The 18,952-nt window shown below is 37.5% G+C and overlaps 1 protein-coding gene across 14 annotated transcripts in view; it reads right to left on the bottom strand.

Moving 5' to 3' along the window:
• Positions 1-18,952, bottom strand: part of LOC131687438 (ephrin type-B receptor 1) — a 177,821-nt gene that overhangs the window by 131,158 nt on the left and 27,711 nt on the right. For all 14 annotated transcript variants that reach the window (XM_058971525.1, XM_058971520.1, XM_058971557.1 and 11 more), the window contains one exon: positions 11,468-12,745. In XM_058971525.1, coding sequence (XP_058827508.1) covers positions 11,468-11,543 — 76 coding nt within the window. In that variant the 5' untranslated portion in view covers positions 11,544-12,745. The remainder of the gene's footprint in view (positions 1-11,467; positions 12,746-18,952) is intronic.

Here is an 18,952-nt window from a genome sequence, read left to right as displayed (position 1 = left end):
CCAGCACAACTCAAACACATACACACACAGGCCCACACGTTCAAAGCACGGTTAAACCCGCTGCTGGATGCTGCCGCGCTGAGGACACGTAATCACCGAACGAAGAAGACGAAGAAGAAGAAGAAGTCTACACCACCAGCACCACGAAAATGCCTGTGTGGATGCAGCCGGAATACGTAAAAAGGGCGACCGAGGCGAAACAGCGGAAAACACCTCCACGAAAAGTGTCTCATCACCGACGGAGGATGAATCCGACAATTTCACACACTCGCTTCCCTTGCTCTCATTTCCCCTCCCAGTACCCTTCGTTACACGCGTATTGCATCCATCTCTTTCCGTTCCAAAGCCGATCCCAGCCGGTCTGCTGCGTGCAATATGCACGCTTGTGAACTGGTACTGGAACATCAAGGGGCTAACGGATGGGCGACATATATTAATAGTTCAAAATGTTGAGTCGGGGGCCTCCCGATAAGTAAGCACACGTCATTTATGTTGAAAAATCACCGATTTCGCCAACGAAATCATTCCAAAAATTCCATTGACCCCTCTCTCTCTCTGAACCGCACAGCAACAACACAAAAGACACCTTCAATACTGCCGTAATTTACTCTGCGACCCAGGATGGCAAACGAATTTGCGGGAATGTCTTTGACGCGACCACCATCACCACCACCATCCAACCAGCCAGCTCAACCCAGGGCTAAACACGCGTACCAAGAAAGCGCAAAGGATAACGAAACAACCCCTCCGCGAGACCCGCTCGGTCTCACCATCCATCCATCCCACACCTTTCAAGGACCGCCAGGCAAGCCACAAACGAGGCGACGACGGTGGTCGTGGGAGTACATAGTTCCACCACCTCATCGCAGAAGTGAACTTTTATCTCACTGCCACCGACGACGACGACGAAGGAAACCTGTTGTGGGTGGCCTGCTGCTGCTGCTGGTCTAGCTTGACACGGCCTGGGCCTGCCTCTGACTCTGGTACGGACACACACGGTCTGTGGGTGTCCGTGGTTGAAAAGGACGAAATGGGACGGATGCGTCAGCATCAAACCGTTCACATCGCCCAAAACGCAGCCGCAGCACTCGAGAGGACGACGACGACGACGATCTGATGTTGGCTGGTGGTTTGCACCGAAAATCGGTGCTCGGCAGTAGCGTCACCTTTGCGAACGTGCGGGGGTGAAGGCCATTTAGACACCAGTCGCCAGGTGTTGAACTGCCGAGTTGGTTAATGTAGGAATGTTAGAAGGCCGAGTGTGGCACCTGACGACGCCACCGCTTTCACCGGCGCGCACGGCGTTACTGCGGCGGCACATTTGACAATCTCCCTCCTTCAAAGAACCATCATCGCCCCGCGGAAAGTTGGTTTACTGCCACACTAAACGAAGCGAGCCCGAGAGGGTGAATGATTCATCAAGTGAGACCCTACACACAGGGTGGAGGGGGTAGGGATCGTCCCTGGAGGATGCGACTCGTTGTTTTTTTTTATTTTCGTTGGCGCGAGCAAACAGCGAGTTCGGGACCCTGGATGACTGACTGACAGAACACGGGTTCAAGTTCGGTTTGCTGAACTACAACTGATGATTCGCCCCTGTTGCAAACGAAGGGAAAACACGGAGAGGGCAGTGCACTAACTAGGCAAGATAAGCAGATTCCAGCTCCCCTTCCCCTCTGGTTTGGTCCTTCTTTCTGGTGGTGGTGTTGCCCCGTGTGTAGTTGCTCTTAATTTGTGCTTTTGCCTTTCTCTGAAGGGTGACGCCGTTCCCATTTATTTTTCTTTTTTCGTCGGTGTTTTGGAAGGTGGAATGTGCCCAGCAGCGGCAACAGCAGCAGCATTCAGTCGAATACAATCACCCCAAAACGAGGGGGTGTTTTGCGCTGTCGTCTTATCACATTATGTATTGCTTTCGCTGCCACTAACGATAGGGACGTATGTCTCGAGCTAGGATTTTGAACTTTCACGGGAACGTTTGTGCGTTGAATATCCAAACGAAGAGTGATGATGGTGGTGAGGTCGGTGAGTGAGGGGTAAGCGAATTTAGGCGGTACAAGTCAATGGTACAATCTGGCGCAGCGACGAGAGAATAATAAATCGATCAACTTATTACTAGCTCAATTTGTTATCCATCAGGGGTGGTGCTCTTTGACGCGGTGTGGCGGAAAGGAACCAGCATCTGAGTTCGGAACATGAAATAAATTCATGCATTGTACAATAAGAAAAAACGAAAAGAATATAAAAGAAGAGAGCGAAGTTTATCATTTTTTTAAGTGAAATATCCTTAAAATCTAATTTAGATATACGTTATCATGCTCATTTTACCCCATTTCCCCTTTTTGTTAGGGTATATTTTCAAGACTGACTATATAATAGATAATGAAATAGAACTGGTTTGAATGAAAAACTCAAAGAATCGATTGAAGATGATGGGACTGACCACTCAGACAGGACAATGCGTATTTCACATGCATAGTTCAAAGAGCTCGATTTACGATGTCAAGTTGATACACGTTTCCTTACAATGACATTAACATTTAAAATTTCATGCGTTCTACAATGTGCAATTTTGAAAAACAGTACAAATAATACAGCAAAATATATATAAAAAAAATCAAATGGAAATGACAAACTCCCACGTGAAATATTGCAGAGAAACAGTGTGAGAAACCCCGCTAATCGCCTCCTTGAAATTTTTACGCAAGTTTTTTTTAGGGTCAGCCGCATTCAGTTTAGCTCCGAAATGTAGCTTCAGGTTCAACAGGAAGCTTGAATAAATGGAAAGTTTGGGGTAAGATGGGCTCAAAATACCTTGTACGTCGATAATTCCAACTATCTACAATCGAATATGTGAACTTTTTATGAAAGAAAAACAAATTATGATCAACCGTATCCAGCTTACTTCGGAAAGGAAGTTTCAGATTGAACTGAGAATTATTGTAGGTTGGAATTGGAGTAAAGCGGGACCAGGCTAAAACGGGTGTTTCGTTTGTATAATTTTATCTATCTACAATCGCTTCCTTGGCCCCTCCTTCCTTTCCAAACTTCAAGAACTCAAAACTCGATTACGAATCATAAATGAGGTAAAATGGGTTACAGCGCGGCCGTTTAAACTGCAGTAAATTTCTTGGACTTTTATCTGTAATCGATTCCTTGTAATATTGTTACTTGAGAAGTACGAATTTTTGTCAGTAGTTGCTTTTTTAAAGATGAAAATAAACTCTAAGCAAAAGCCGAGTTCGGTTAAAACGAATCGAGTGATTACTTTAAATATCTCGATTCCGCCGGCATTTTAGACACATTTAAAAATATCCCTATTTTTATCGAGCTATTCGGTGAAGTCAGTGTATACTTATTTAGTCGTCAATAAACCGAAATTATATATAATTTTTTTTATTTCGATTATAGAGGCTTTAATCTTAAGGTCGTTGGCCTCTTCGGGTTAGAAAAATCTTTTGTGAAAAATTTCTAACCCTATGTACGGGGTCGGGACTCGAACCCAGGTGCGCTGCGTACAAGGCAATCGATTTACCAACTACGCTACGCCCACCATTTTATATTAAAATCAAACTTGTTAAAAAGTGTAGTTAAAAATCGGCGCCATGTCGTTAATGTCACGCCCCTCAGTACACACATCAATGACTGACTGTAGCACCCAACATTCGAGGCGGAAAAACGGAGGAGTAGCGTTGATTTAGAACAGCGGGAGATCCTCAGCGTAGAACAGTTTAGTAGCAGAATCTATCGCTCCGTAGAGGTCGTTCATAAATAGAACAAAAAACAGTGGACTCAGGTGGCTTCCTTGACGAAATAATGAAGCAAGAATATTTCATTTCACCAAAACGTCCAAAATTGCAGCATTAGCTGTTGAGTACGTAAAAATTCACCGCGTCAACGAATCAAGGAATTGGGCCTATTAAAATATTTAAAATATTCAGCAATTGGGTATTCTGTCAAATGATTTGAGCATGGCGACGTGTACGTACAGGATCCATTTGTTGCCGTTTATTGATTCTTTCGATTAGATTTGAAACACAACTCATTGGGTTTTCCTAGCCAAAACGAAATCAGAGCCCGAAATTGGAATCCGGGATTCGGAATGTGAAAACGTATGGAATTCGGAAATCGGATTTTAGTATACAAAATCCGGACTCAGAATTCAAAATCAGAATTGGATATCCGGACTCGAAATTCGGAAATTCAGAGATCGGAATCGAAAAGTTACTCTGAATCGGAAACCAGAATCGAAATGTGGAATCATAATCCGTGAAAGTAATGGAAATTGAAATCTAGAATAGGATTTCGGAATCGGAGTTCGGGGTCGGACTTTGGATTTCGGAATCGAAACCGAAAATCGTAACTTGGAATCGGAATTCAGAATCAGAATAGGAGTTCGATCGAAAGTCAGAATCAGAGCTCGGAATCGGAAGCCACAGCCGAGGAGAATTTCAGAATCAGAATCCTGAATTTGAATCGGTATCGGAAATCTAAAACGGAATCTGGATTGAAATTCGTAATCGGAATCAATATTCAATATCGTAATCCAGAATTTGGAATCCGTACTCGAAATCGGAACTCGGAAACCAAAGCAGGAATTCGGAAAAGGAATCAGAATTCGGAATCGTAATTCGAAATTGGAATTTCAAACCGGATTTCGGAATCGAATTCAAAACCGGAATATGGAATCCGGAAACGAAATTCGATATGAAAATTCAGTTTGGGTATCGGAATCGGGATTGGATATAGAATCGGAGTCGAAATCGAAATGTGGAATTCAAAATCAGAATCGATATTTTAATGGTATGACACCGTCGAATGTTTACAATACCTTCATGACTCCTCTATAGCATTATCGATGGTATTTAAAGGTTCTTGGTAATTTAAGAATTGGATGGTGCCTTCTTGTTTAGGAGATTGTTTAAAGAACATCCCAGGAAAGGACCAAATGAGTGACATTAACACTCTTAGCCAAGTCACTCCCAATGATTTATCAAACCCCCATCAAATTGAACCAGTCGGTACGGTTGTTCACGTTTCTTCCTTATTCAAGGTGCAATATAATTCGTTGGTTGAATTCTTCATTGAATGAATAATTTGATTGCCGTATAATTTTGAATCATTGCACAGTTGGCCTGGCCGCTTTATTGATTGTGTCACATACCATACGTGCCATAAACATTAATTTTGACAAGAAAAATTGTAGACGAACGTTTGCAATTTTCCAGGTTCCCTACATGTATTGGCTGTGTATGTGTAGAGTAGACTAGAGCTTTTATGTCGATGGTATGGTACTTTTGATATTTGCACAAATTCATATTTTTGTAATTTAATAATGACAGGTATTTTTATAACGCATACTATCGTATTTTTATGGCAGATTTATGGTATTTATGTAGCAATGATACTATTTTAGAATAATTCTACGGTACTTTTATTGTACTGTTAGTGCAATTCTATTGCATTTTATGGTATTTTCACATCACTTTTAAGGTATTTGTAAATTTGTATTAGACCTTAATATATTTTTGATGATATATTTTTTGTGTGGCATTTTATGATACTTTTATGACTTTTATACGACTTTTTTTTAAGGTACCCAACGGTTTTTTATCATGATCTACGGCTCGTCTTTATTATTCTCGTGGATTTTTATGACTTTTTTTAAATGGTTTAATAGAAGTTGTGGTAGGTTTACGACGGTTTTATTGTATTTTGATAGTACTTTTATAGTAATATTTTTATTTAATATTAACGGTAGATTCATGGGACATTAATGGAAAAGCTTTTTTGAAACATGCGACGTTTTCTATTTTTTTAAAGGATTTTTATGGCACATATTTTAACTTTGTTCATGGTGTGTTCTTCGGTACTTTGATAGCACACGCATATTGTCTGATTTTATGTTTATGTTACTGATATTGCATTTCTATGATATTGCGTTACTTATCGTTATTATTACAGATTTTCAAATTTTTGCATGGCGTTTTCGAGGAAACTGAAGTTATTCTATCGGTACGTAAAGCTTCTTTTCTCATTGCACCTTTTTTATATATTTATAGAACTTTAAAGATTTTTATGGTACTTACGTTTTCGATACTGTAATGGTACTATTTTCATATTTTTACGGTATTTTTACGTTACATTAAAGGTATTTTTATGGTATTTTGAGGGTACTATTACGTTTTTTGTAAGGCATTTTATGATGCGCTGATATTTTTATAGTATTATATAATACATTTGTTATATTTTCGTGGCACTATTCAGGATTCCTAAATGTATTTCTAAGGCATTTCATAGCTCATTATTATCTTAACGGTATTTTTATGTCGTAACCATACTTTTATAGCATTCCAATTATTTATGGTGCTATTACTGCACTTCTATTCAATTTTTATGGTATTTTTTGTTACTTTTAAGGCATGTTTATGACATCCTAAAGGCATTTTTATTATATTTTCATAGTTTTCATATTTTTATGGTAGTTAAATTAGTTATATGGCATTTGCATGGTTCTTTTACGATATGCTTATACATTAACATTATAATTGATATTTTCATGGCACTTGCTTATTTTTAAATTCCTGCGGTATTTTTTAGCATATATGGAATTTTTTATGGAATTTTTAATGTACCTGACGACAATCCAATGGTATTTTTTCGCGCTTTCATAGCAGTTCTTATTGTGTTCTTAAAATATTTTTATGGTATTTTAAAGGCATGTTTATGGTATTTATATGATAGTTTTATGCCCTTTCTGGTCTTATTGTGGTTTTAAAGTATTATATTCATATTTAACATTCATTTCATATTTAAAGTACATACAAAACCTTCCCGGAACATTGAAGTCCAGTCTTTATCAGAAATACAGGGCAGTCAATGATGCCTGCGAGCAGATCAAGAACATAAAGTTGCTACAAAAAAACAGCTAAAACGCCTATTCCCAAAAAACAGAACCCAATTTTGGGCCTCGGGAGTAGAGGATACCCTTAAGGCGTTTTAATGGTAATTTAAAGGTATTTTATGGCACATAAAATATGGCATTTATGTTTATGGTAGATTTATGTCACAGGTTTCTATGGCGACTTCATGGTATTATGAATGTACTTCTATTGTATTTTCTTTTTTTATGTTAATTTTAATGTTTTTCGACATATTGAAGGCTCTTTTACGGTATTTTAAGTTTATGTGATATTACGGCATTTTTAATATATCGTTATTCATTTTTATGGTTATTCAATCATAATTGAATGGTAGTTTCATGATAGTTTTTGCTGTACTACTCATTATAATTTTATGGCATTTCAAAGGATCTTTTATGGTACATACATTTATATTTTTATAGTACTTTTATAAACTTTCTATAATTTTGATGGCATTTCTAGTGTATTTTATGGTTGTTTTATATTCGCTTCATTTTAATCATTTCATTTTTAACCCACCGGCACTCGCGCCGTTGTATTTTGTGCAACACCTTCAGAAAATCTAGCGAAATCTTCTTTCAGCACCAGCGGCTGTTCATTCGGGGAGCCATAGCCGGTACTTCGTGGTACTGCACTTCTACTGTATTTTGTGGTATCCTTCGGTAACATTTAAGATATTAGAACAGCTATTGTATGATGTATGATGACGATATATTTATGTTATTTTGAAGATACATGTACGGTTCTTTATGATACTTTTATAACATTTTTTAAAAAATATGATTTTTTATATTACTTATGAAGTCTTTTCCTAGTAGTTTTGATAGATTTTTTGATACTTTCATGACATATTTATAGTATTTTAAAGTTTTTTAATGGACCGTGCTTATTATAGATTTATGCTACTATTATTGCGTTGGCAATTTTGCTGGGGTGCTTTCATGACATTTTTTATAGCATATTTATGGTTCAGATATTGCATTTCTATTATATTTTTATGTTGATATTAACGTATGATTATCAAAGCACTTTTATTGCACTTCTAGAATTTTTATGACAGTTTTACGTGTTCATGACATTTTTTAATACTTTTACAATACGTTCACGATAAGAAATGTAGAAATGAATGAAATCAAAAAAAATAAATAAATTATATGGATAAAATTGATAAAACTAATGAAATAAGCAAAATTAATAGAATTGAAAAAAATAAATAAAAAAAGGTAAAAATAAGCCATGAAATAAATTAAATGAATGAAATTAAACGATATTAAAAAAGTTTCAAAATGAATACAATAAATTGAATTGTGTTAAATTAGTAATTTGGATGAAACGAATAAATCGAATGACTTAAAAAAAAATTAGATTATTAAAATAAAGAAACTGATTAAAATATATAAATTGGAAAAAATGCATTAAACGAAAATGGTGAAAAAATAAACTAATGAATGATATGAAGAAAATGCATGAAATTAATAAGGAATGAATCCAAATAATGAAACGAATAAAATAGATAAGACGAACTAAAAATAATAAAATGAATAAAAAAAATGCCTAATGAAATAAATGATTAAAATGAGATGACCGTATATTCAAAATTAGTTTAAGATTATCTGATAAACTGAGATAAGGTCACATGTGATTGTAAGCCCTGCTTGCGAATTGTTTCGTTCCGGAGATATGGATCTATGAGTCTTATGCAAGCCAATGTAATGTAAAAATGTAGTCAGATCAGCTATCTGTCCAAAGCATAAACGCTGATTGTAACTTCGCTAATTTTATACTTGTAGAGTACTATTTTACCTGTAGAATGCGAAGCATATTTATATTATTATGTCACTTGATGATGCTTTATACTAGTAGCATATTTTTATGATACTTTCACGATACCTTTTTGGTAATTTTGTTATTATTATTCCACTCTATTGCATGTTATGGTATTTTTGTCACTTTTAAAGCACTTGAAGGCTCTTTTAAGATTCGTTTGAGTTTTTTATATTTTTACTTCATTTTAAGGTACCTAAAGCTATTTATATTGTATTTTAATTATGTTTGATTTTATATTAATTTATTTTCATTGTAGTTTTTACTATCATGATATCCTTATGATACTACTATCTGTGGTGTTTGCAGGTATGCTGATGCTGCTTTTATGAAACCTACTAAGGATGTTATAATTTTATGTCACTTCTATGGTGCTGCTATGAAATGTTGCGACAATATTACATTTTAATTGTATTTTATGGTACATTTCAAGCACTGGCATGATTTTATGGTGGAAAAGTAGGGTTTTAAAAATAATATTCAAACCTTAGAAGATCAGATGAGCAATATAACTATTCGGACCCTACAAAGGTCCACTCACCATTGAAGATTATTCAAACTCCGAAATGATTGTATTTTTGAGCTTCGATGGAAAACAAGTATTTATTTTAGTATAAGCCGATCGGATTGGCCGCACCTATCTCGATATCCTGCACGCTTCCCGAGGAAAGTCGAACATCCAAATTATAGCATGCAAAAATCATATTTTGATGGCAGAAATAATTTTCTGTTTGATACTATAGAACAATTTTTCAGTCGTTAAAACGACCACACCGATATCTACCTGAGTAATCATAGCCGGGAACCTCACATAAAGTTTAGTTTTCAAACTGCTATCAAACTTTGCTTGGGTTTGCACAATGGCCACTTTCCGCGTAGACACCTTGGCTCCTTGTTGATTTATGATCTTCTCTCTAGCCAGCGTATGACAAAATGGCCAGGCCGGCAAAAATCAATGTGATAACTGCCATGATCAAAATGAATAAATACTAAATCGTGGTAACAGCAAACCCAAAAAGACATGACCTACGCCACAAAGTAATTGTGTCGGCACACAGCCAATAATGAACACTACTCAGAACGTTGATAAGGAAAGTTTTTAAAAAATCATTTACCGTTATTTACGCTAGTTGTGCCGACATGTTATGTTAGATTGTTGTAAATATTTTTGACAAAATAGAGCAAAAAATTAAATATTCCTTTCCTAATAACGCGAGTTATTAAAATTACATTCCTTACATTGCAGATCGATATTGAGAAATGGACTCATATTTTTGAAGTTTAGATGTAATTTCACCGAACCTATAATACCGACAATACCGATACTCATTTTTATTCAATACCATAACTGGTCGGTGTTAAGTCAGACCGGACTAAGTCGCAAAACATCAAAAATGAGATAATGATAATATTGGATAAAGCATTTCTTCAGCTACACTCGACTTTTTCCACACTTGAAATATGTAACCATAAAAAAGAATTATTGCAACAAATAGTTTTCAATTATAACGTAGAGGATGCTGCGATTCAAACTTTAACCCATTCATGCCCATGTTCTTTGTGGACAACACCGTTTTTAAACAGCTATAACTTTTGATTGAGGCGAGATTTGCTCACAAAAACAAGTAAGACTCATTAATGTGATTATTGCCTTTCATTTGAGTATTAACAGTTACAAGGATCAGCTCTAGAACTGAAGTTATTGCAATTAGTCTGATTGGATTCCGATGGAGCAGTGCTGCCAGGAATAGTTTACGTTGACGACGGAAAATGATTTTTTCATATATCTTCGTTATGGTGCAATAATATTGAAAACTGGTAAAACTTATCAATTTAAACTGTCGTTGGCTACGTTTTCCACGTAATTGGACTATTGTAATTATTCTAGAATTGTATTGAGCATTAGAAGGTAAAAAATGACCAGCTTCTAGCACTGCCATGGAAGCACCTATCTTTATGAAAATAGGCTTTTCGTGTTTCTTGACCCCACTGTTTTCAAGGAAAAATAGTTTTGAAACCCTACATGTACTAGAAAAAAGTTGGGCATGACAGGGTTAAACCCATTTTTCTCAAAATCAATATTTAGTCCGGTCTGACTTAACACCGACCAATTGTATTATGATCGTTTAGCGCTATGTAGAAAAGATGTGCTCCGTGTCAGGTAGCCTGACAGCTTGAAAAACTCGCTGGAGCTGCATAGCAACATTAATGATACGTTATGCTCGGTATAGTGTTGTTTTTATTGTGTAAATTTCTTTTGACGTGATGTGAATTTGGTTTATAAGGATAATTATGAATGTAACGAGATCAGAGACCGTCTAGTCTAATATTTGCAAAGGGAACATTAAAAAAAACAAAATCCTACCCGAAGGAAATTTTCTTGAATCGGATCAAATATTGAGATATTTAAGCTTGGAGTTTTTGTGGTATGATAATTGCTACTGAAAAATTTGACAACTATTTTACGGCATCATTACGACGCAGGGATCTGCTACTCCAAAGAAACCGGGACAGATAAAAACGAAAAATGAAGTCAAAGATCGACCCATTTGTCGCATCTTCAACAACCGGGGACCAGAGACTGGCACGGTTCATAGAGGGACGGATATAAGTTACAACTCTGTCAGAGCAGCTAGATTCGGGGCGGGGCGGGGGCGGGAGCAACAAACGAAAAAAGATGGTTAACTTTTAAAACAACGGAACAGAACGGCAGCGGCACTCACCTTGATCGCTGGCAACGCCATCCAGCTTGTGGTTGAGAATGTAGAACAACACGAGCAGCGGTAGATATTTATCCATATTATCGGCGGGCGGCTGAGATTTTCCCGTGTTCTTTCGCTATATAGATTAGAGGGCTCACTACTGGTGAGCCACAGTTAAGTAGTAATGGGAGAGTGTACGGGGGAAGGTTAATGAAAAATGATGATGGCAGTGACGACGTCGACGACGACGAACTATAGCAGAGACCGTTCCGCCGCGGACCAATCTTCTCGAAATAGTTGATTGTATGTTTTTTTTTTCTTCTCAGCAGTTTTCCAAGCCAAGTTCTTTCACTTGTTTTTCGTTTCTTTCCTATACTTTTTTTTTGTTTCGACCACTTCTCCCGGTCGGTCGGTCGGTCGTGACGAGCCGTTGAGATTCTTGATCCTGATTTCTTTCTTTTGCACCGGGTATTAGAGAACGCGCCCGCTGATGATGATCGTTTATATTATCTTAATTTTTAATTTTATTTTTATTCTTCTCTTCATTCACTGGGGGCTTCTTCTTGCGCTTCTTCAGTGGCAGTCGCGTTGACGAAGCGGACATGATGGCATGACTTGACTACTTATACGTACACAAACACACGCACACACCGCCGTTCGGTTTTCTTTTCAAACGGGAGGAATCCGACCGAGCTCATTAGCTTCGTTGTAGCCGGTGTTGTTGTTGTTGTTCTTGTTGTCGGCGTTGCTGTTGTTGTTTCAGCAATCGCCCACCGTCAGCGAACAACTTTAAATCTATTCCATGATCGCCGGTTTGGAAGTTTAAGCTACTGACAGGGGCAACTGTTTCCATGCTTGTTGCCACCGACTGACGAATTCATTCGTTTTTTCTTCTTTTTATTCTTACTCAATACCACACACAGACGAGGAATACGATTAATAACTCGACACAGTGCATTAAACAGAGCCCTCGAAAATGAACCTCTTCTCACACGACCCTACTATCAATTAATTATACCTTCACAATTTTTACATAAATTTTGAATATTTTTTCACTTGACTATAACTGCCAGCCGCGCGGTTGCACCCGTCCGACTCCGACTCGTGTGGGGAGGTAGGTTGATCTCTTTGGGGTACGACACGACCGATGACGACGACGACGGGGTTTTAGCGCAAATTTTTCACCAGGTGCAGCCAGTCACAATTCACAGCATGTTTTACTGGCAAACAACTCCTCTCTTTCTAGCTCGAAGCTAATAATTCATGCCTGGCGCACCACCGTAGCAGCAGCACACTGATCTGTGGAGGGTAAGAAAAAAAAAAAAGAAAACGTTAGTGACTTTGTTTGTTTCTAAATGGCAGCAGTTGATTCGATGAACTATTGACTTTTCCTTTTTCCGCGGGCCCGCCAAAGCGCCACAAAGCTAAACGATCCCCGCTAATATGTGATCGAACCTTTATTAGGGGCTGGGTTTGGGAGGGAACTGAACCTGAATCAGCGCTGGAGAATGGCACGCCGAGTGCCATTTGCCAACATCCCTGAGACCGAACCTCAAAAACTCGAAATATTCTAAAACAGGCGAACGAAATTTCGCAACTCTCTTATCGGCGTATGATACTTTTGCGCTCCACACGGTCGTCCAAAGAACTAGTGTTGCCTGGAATTAGGAAATTGTGATTTTTAGCTTATAAATTACGTTAAAATAGTATTTAAAAATGACATTAGCCAGTTCGTTATTAGATCTGCCTTCTTGAGGCAATGAGAGGTAATTTTGCAGCATCTTCAAAACGCTTGCCAGATCAGAAATTTTTGACATGTTTGATAAATTTGACAATGTTTAACTTACCCCTCAATTATCATCATCTCATTAAATTTAACCGAAAATAACAATTTTAATTCCATCTCAAACCTGGCAACCCTTCCGAACCAACCAAGCGTTGTTCCCAACCCACTTTAAGCTAATATTTACTTTCAACTTGACTCGCGCGCTTAGCTTCGCTCCACACCAAGAAAGGAGAGTGCCACCGAACACCGAAACAGGGGGCGCTATTATTTTTGCCACAGTTTCACTGATTTGCCATTTGCCCTGGCACCCCTTGATCCTCTCTTCTACCCGTTTTTGTAACAGTTGTGTTTTGTTTGTGCTACTCTACAGAAGAATCGCGCAAGCCAGGATCTGATCTCTTCCCCCCATCCAATCCCATACGACGACCGACTAACTATACTACCATGCACAAAAGTATATATTCGTGTGTTATCAATATTTCATCCGCCGCCGCCGCCACCGGAGAGTTCAGCGATTTGCTTTCGTTGGCATGTCCCGAGCCCGTCGTTCGTTTCGTCCTCCTTACCATCACGCTGACGCTGGCTGGTAGCTACACCTTCTCTGTTCTTTCTATACCTATATCTTTCTCTCTCTCCCTCTCGGTCTATCTCGCCTCTAAGCAAGCAACCAACCGCGCGGTTCGCAGAGAGAGGCTTCGACTTCCAAAAAGCGCTGAAAATTTCGCAATTTTAATAATCAATGATTTTCCATTCCTTCTCCTCGTCCTTCTCCTCATCCTCTGATCTCCTACTGAATGGAAGCAGCTCGAAATCTGGCCCCAAATTGCGGCAGAGAGCCCCCCCCCACCTCCTGCGCTCGGCGAACAGATTCTCATCTCATTTCATCGGACATCGGAGCGCGTCGAACTACGTTTATATTGATGATGGGGAGAGGAGGGCCTCGTCGGCGGGGTCCAGAGGGGGCGGCGACGAGAATGCGCTGGGAATTCAATTTGGTTAGCTCGCTTCTTGATGGTTTTGCACTATTTTCTTGCTGTTTTAGCTTTGTTTCGCGCCCCTGCTGGAATCGTCGCTGTTTGTTCGAGCTGTTCCGGAGTGTGCTAGGATATATTTGGCAGCAACGGGGAGCGCAAGTTTCGTTTTCATTGCACAAACAGTCGAAATCGCCTTTTGTTTGTTGGGAATATTCTTTTTAATAATGGAAGATTGTTTGATTGAGAACTGAATTTTGTATGGGGCAAGGAAAGGATGTTTTTTTCTGAACTGGACAAAACATTGAACTTTTTTCTAAACTGTTCATCAGAAAGAACACATCTTCTCTGATCCGAGTACAATTCAATATTATTATGGCCGCTATGCAACATAACAAGATATATACTATATTATGCCAAAACTATTTTTATAAATTTTACGACCAGCCTGCAAAATTAGATTTCTGTTTTATGAGCGGTTGGCATATTTTTGACTATTGGAGCAGAGCCTCAATTTTTTTGTCCAATGTTATTATTACTCTAGGCAGCCGATTGCCGAGATTTTTTTTAAGATTTATCGAAATGTCGGGTTTTTAAAATAAGGAACTTGAACTACCGACTTTCGGCGCGGCGTATCGCTAAGTGAATCTCGGTCCTATGAAAAATTCCTTCAGTGCTGTCTATTCCGTTTCATTAGCATTGCCTCCGCTCCTTCTCCGTCTCCTAAGCCTGAAGCGGAATAATAGACTATTATTAAACACGGCAAATGTTGCCAACAATATTGGCTCTTGCGCGCCGATACTTATTTCTCTAGAACAGTGCTATGCTCCTTTTTAATGAGATAACAGAATTTAAATAATTCCTCTTCCAGTCGATACTTGAACGAACTCAATTTACTTGTACCGAATGACCACTTGAATACTTTTCCTGTACTAGCAATCCTATCCAGGTCGAGAACTAGCAGGAGACACATACCATCCTCGCCAACCTAAGCAAATTGGACAATTCACCTGTAAGTGAAAATACACATGAGGGATTCCATGAGAAACCGGCCGACCGCAAAATATGACCATCGTCGATTCGAACGAAACTTTGCAGGTGTGTTTGCTGTATGAATCTCCATGATATTCTCTGGCAATTGGAATATTTTGATACAAGAGTAATTTTTCAAAAGGGCGTAAACGTTTCTACGTGTGCGAATTTCAAATTTTTTTTGTTCGATTACTGTATTTTATACAGCAAAACTATCTGAGAACAAGTTACAGGGAATGAACACTTCTGTCCGAAAAAAATATACACTGAAAAAAATGTTGTGTCATTTTTCAAAAAAAACGAAAATTTATGATAAAAATTTAAATTGCGAAAAAACCCATTATTTCAAATTTTTTATTTTTTGTTACCAAAAACCTAAAGAGAAAAGAAACATTTTGATTGTGATTGCATGATGGAGAAAAAATCGGTAAAAAAGTTTTCCTAACAATAACTTCGTACATGTTTTTAAATTTCATACTAATAGACATACAAAATTGTAATTCTATTACAGAATATAATTCTAAGCACCATTTAAAATCAAAATGCATTTAACAAAAATCTTCCAAAATGCGATAGTTTTCGAGATATTTGAAATTTTGCTACATCAAAAACAATTAATTCGTGTAATTATGCTCTTTTTAAAAGTTATTCGCGTTACCCCATCGAAAAATGTCAAAAATTTAATGTTTATCGTTTTAAAGACGTAAAAGCAACCTTTTAGTGTATTTGGATCATGGAGAAGCTTTCAATAAAAAAGTTTTCCTAACAACAACTTTTGACATTTTTTATAATTCTTACTATTTGCAGTCAAAAATACAATTTTCTTTTTGAATATGATTCTAAACGCCATTTTAAATCGAAATGCTCTTAACAAAAATTTGCTAAAATGTAGTAGTTCTCGAGATATTTTAACTTTTGTTTTGACATAGACAAACGCGACTAACTTATGAAAAGGCCGTAATAAAGCAAAATAATTGTGTTGTTAAAACAAAAGTTAAAATATCTCGAGAACTACTATATTTTAGAAATTTTTTGTTAAGAGCATTTTGATTTAAAATGGCGTTTAGAATCATATTCAAAAAGAAAATTGTATTTTTGACTGCAAATAGTAAGAATTATAAAAAATGTCAAAATTTGTTGTTAGGAAAACTTTTTTATTGAAAGCTTCTCCAGGATCCAAATACACTAAAAAAGTTGCTTTTACGTCTTTAAAACGATAAACATTAAATTTTTGACATTTTTTGATGGGGTAACGCGAATAACTTTTAAAAAGAGCATAATTACACGAAATAATTGTTTTTGAAGGAGCAAAATTTCAAATATCTCGAAAACTATCGCATTTTGGAATATTTTTGTTAAATGCATTTTGATTTTAAATGGTGCTTAGAATTATATTCTGTAATAGAATTACAATTTTGTATGTCTATTAGTATGAAATTTAAAAACATGTACGAAGTTATTGTTAGGAAAACTTTTTTACCGATTTTTTCTCCATCATGCAATCACAATCAAAATGTTTCTTTTCTCTTTAGGTTTTTGGTAACAAAATATAAAAAGATTAAAAAAACATTTTTTTCAGTGTATATTTTGTTCAGACAAGTATTCATTCCTTGTAACTCGTTCTCAGATAGTTTTGCTGTATAAAATACAGTAATCGAACAAAAAAAAAATGAAATTCATACGCGTAGAAACGTTTACGCCCTTTTGAAAAGTTGCTCTTGAGTCAAAATAATCTTATTACCTGTGGAAAATATTTAGTCTTGCATGACGGTGAAACGTGTAAAGTTTCATTTGAATCTAAGATGGTCGGTCACGATTTTAAAGATTTTCGGACGGATCTTCGTGGAATTCCTCACATGGCAACCGAATCAATAAGAATGCACCATGCCAGTCGAAGGCCACAGGCCCAGCACCGTACTACGAACTGTTCAGATTTTAATAACGTGTGTGTTCGTCTGTCCCTAACTCTTCAAGGTACCATTTATTTAATAGAAATATGAAAAATCGTCCAATCATCCCACTCAGACCAAACAATGCGTATTTCCCATCATATCTACACCAAACGAAATAAGTATAAATATGGTCTGTTAAGCGACTTACTAGTTATGCACGATGCACAATTAATTTCGCTAGCGTTTCTGAAGGTGTTCTATCTGAAACATCTGGTCATTAGTGCACTTTCAGTACCAGGTGTCATATCGAATTCTTAGATATACGTAAATATATTAGATATATAAAGGGTGCCCCACATCAAAGTGCATTACAGAAAAAAAACGCTGTAGACATTGTGTATTTTCGCTTGAAATTTTGGGTAGAAGTAATTTTGAGTGTATTGTTTGCACTGTATTTTTATCGCTGTCAGTTTTTCGAAAATTGCAAAAAATTGCGTCACTCGAAAAGTAATATCGCGAATTGATTTTGCGCAAGCGCCTGAAAAATCTTCAACTCTCTCATTGGGACATGTAGTGAAAGCGTTTAAGCGGCATCCCAAGGTGGCCAAAAATCTGTCCAAGTCTTTCGTTCAGAGAGCCAATGACTGCATATGGTGGGAAAGGCACGGGCCCGGAAACTACATCCAGATGCTGACGAAGCGTCACTTGCTCATCATGGATGATTGGACTTACGTCAAGGACGACTTCCGACAGCTTCTTCACCACCCAGCACAAGTTTGATGTTCCGGAGGAAGTAAGCAAGCGGAAACTTAAAGTTTATCAATACAATAAATACATGATTTGGCAAGCGATCTGCTGATGTGGCAAACGGGGTGCGCCGTTCATGACTACTGGGACTCTAAACAGGGAGATCTACCTCAAGGAGTGTCTACAGAAGTGTCTGCCTCCCCTGTTGAAGCAACACGAGAGCCCTACGGTCTTCTGGCCGGATCTAGCTTCGTGCCACTATTCAAGTGTTTTCCTGGAGTGGTACGAAGCCAACTAAGGCCCATCGAAAAATAACCGTTTTTTTAGAAAAAGGCAATATTTGAAATAATGAAATGGTGAGAAAAAATTGAATCCCTACGGGTACCACCGTAGAATATACTGTTTTTATTGGCCTTAAACATGCTTTAGGGTCTTACATGTCATAATATGGGTGGCAACAATAATATACAAATTTTCAACTTTACCGTAACAGCCCACTTTTTTGAGCTGGCCTAAAATGTAACAGGACAAATGATTTTTGATCGTTCTGAAAAAATTTTCAGTGCAATAAGAGTTCCTTTCTCTCCAGCGAAGTACGCAGAATTATATTTTTTGAATGATCAATTTTTTTTAATAATCAATTTTTTTTACGATTTTAATGACGTTTGCACTGTGTTTTCACTAAAAAGGGCACTATGCTATATTTCACCCTAAGGAGGAAAATTTGGTAAAAACCAAAATTTCTCGCTATTTCATTATTTCATACTGTGTTGCGTTTCGGCTTCGCCTCATCAGAAACCAACACTAACTTATTGTTAGTGTTTAAGTTTCACTGTGTCTCATCGGCATAAACCGAACTTCTGCTCGAACGGGACATCACGTTTGATCAGTCGTTCGATTGAAACACAAAGTGTGTTTTAGTTTTAAGGGATTTGCGTCAAGCCGTCGCTTATCTATTCCGACAATAAGTTAGTGTTGGTTTCTGATGAGGCGAAGCCGAAACGCAACACAGTATGATACTAAAAAGGGTGCCATTTCTAAAAAAAAAACAAAATATCGAAACAATCCTTCGTACGTC

Source organism: Topomyia yanbarensis, chromosome 1, assembly GCF_030247195.1.
Source record: "Topomyia yanbarensis strain Yona2022 chromosome 1, ASM3024719v1, whole genome shotgun sequence".
In the NCBI taxonomy this organism is placed as follows: Eukaryota; Metazoa; Arthropoda; class Insecta; order Diptera; family Culicidae; genus Topomyia; species Topomyia yanbarensis.
This window is presented reverse-complemented; position numbering and strand designations above follow the sequence as displayed.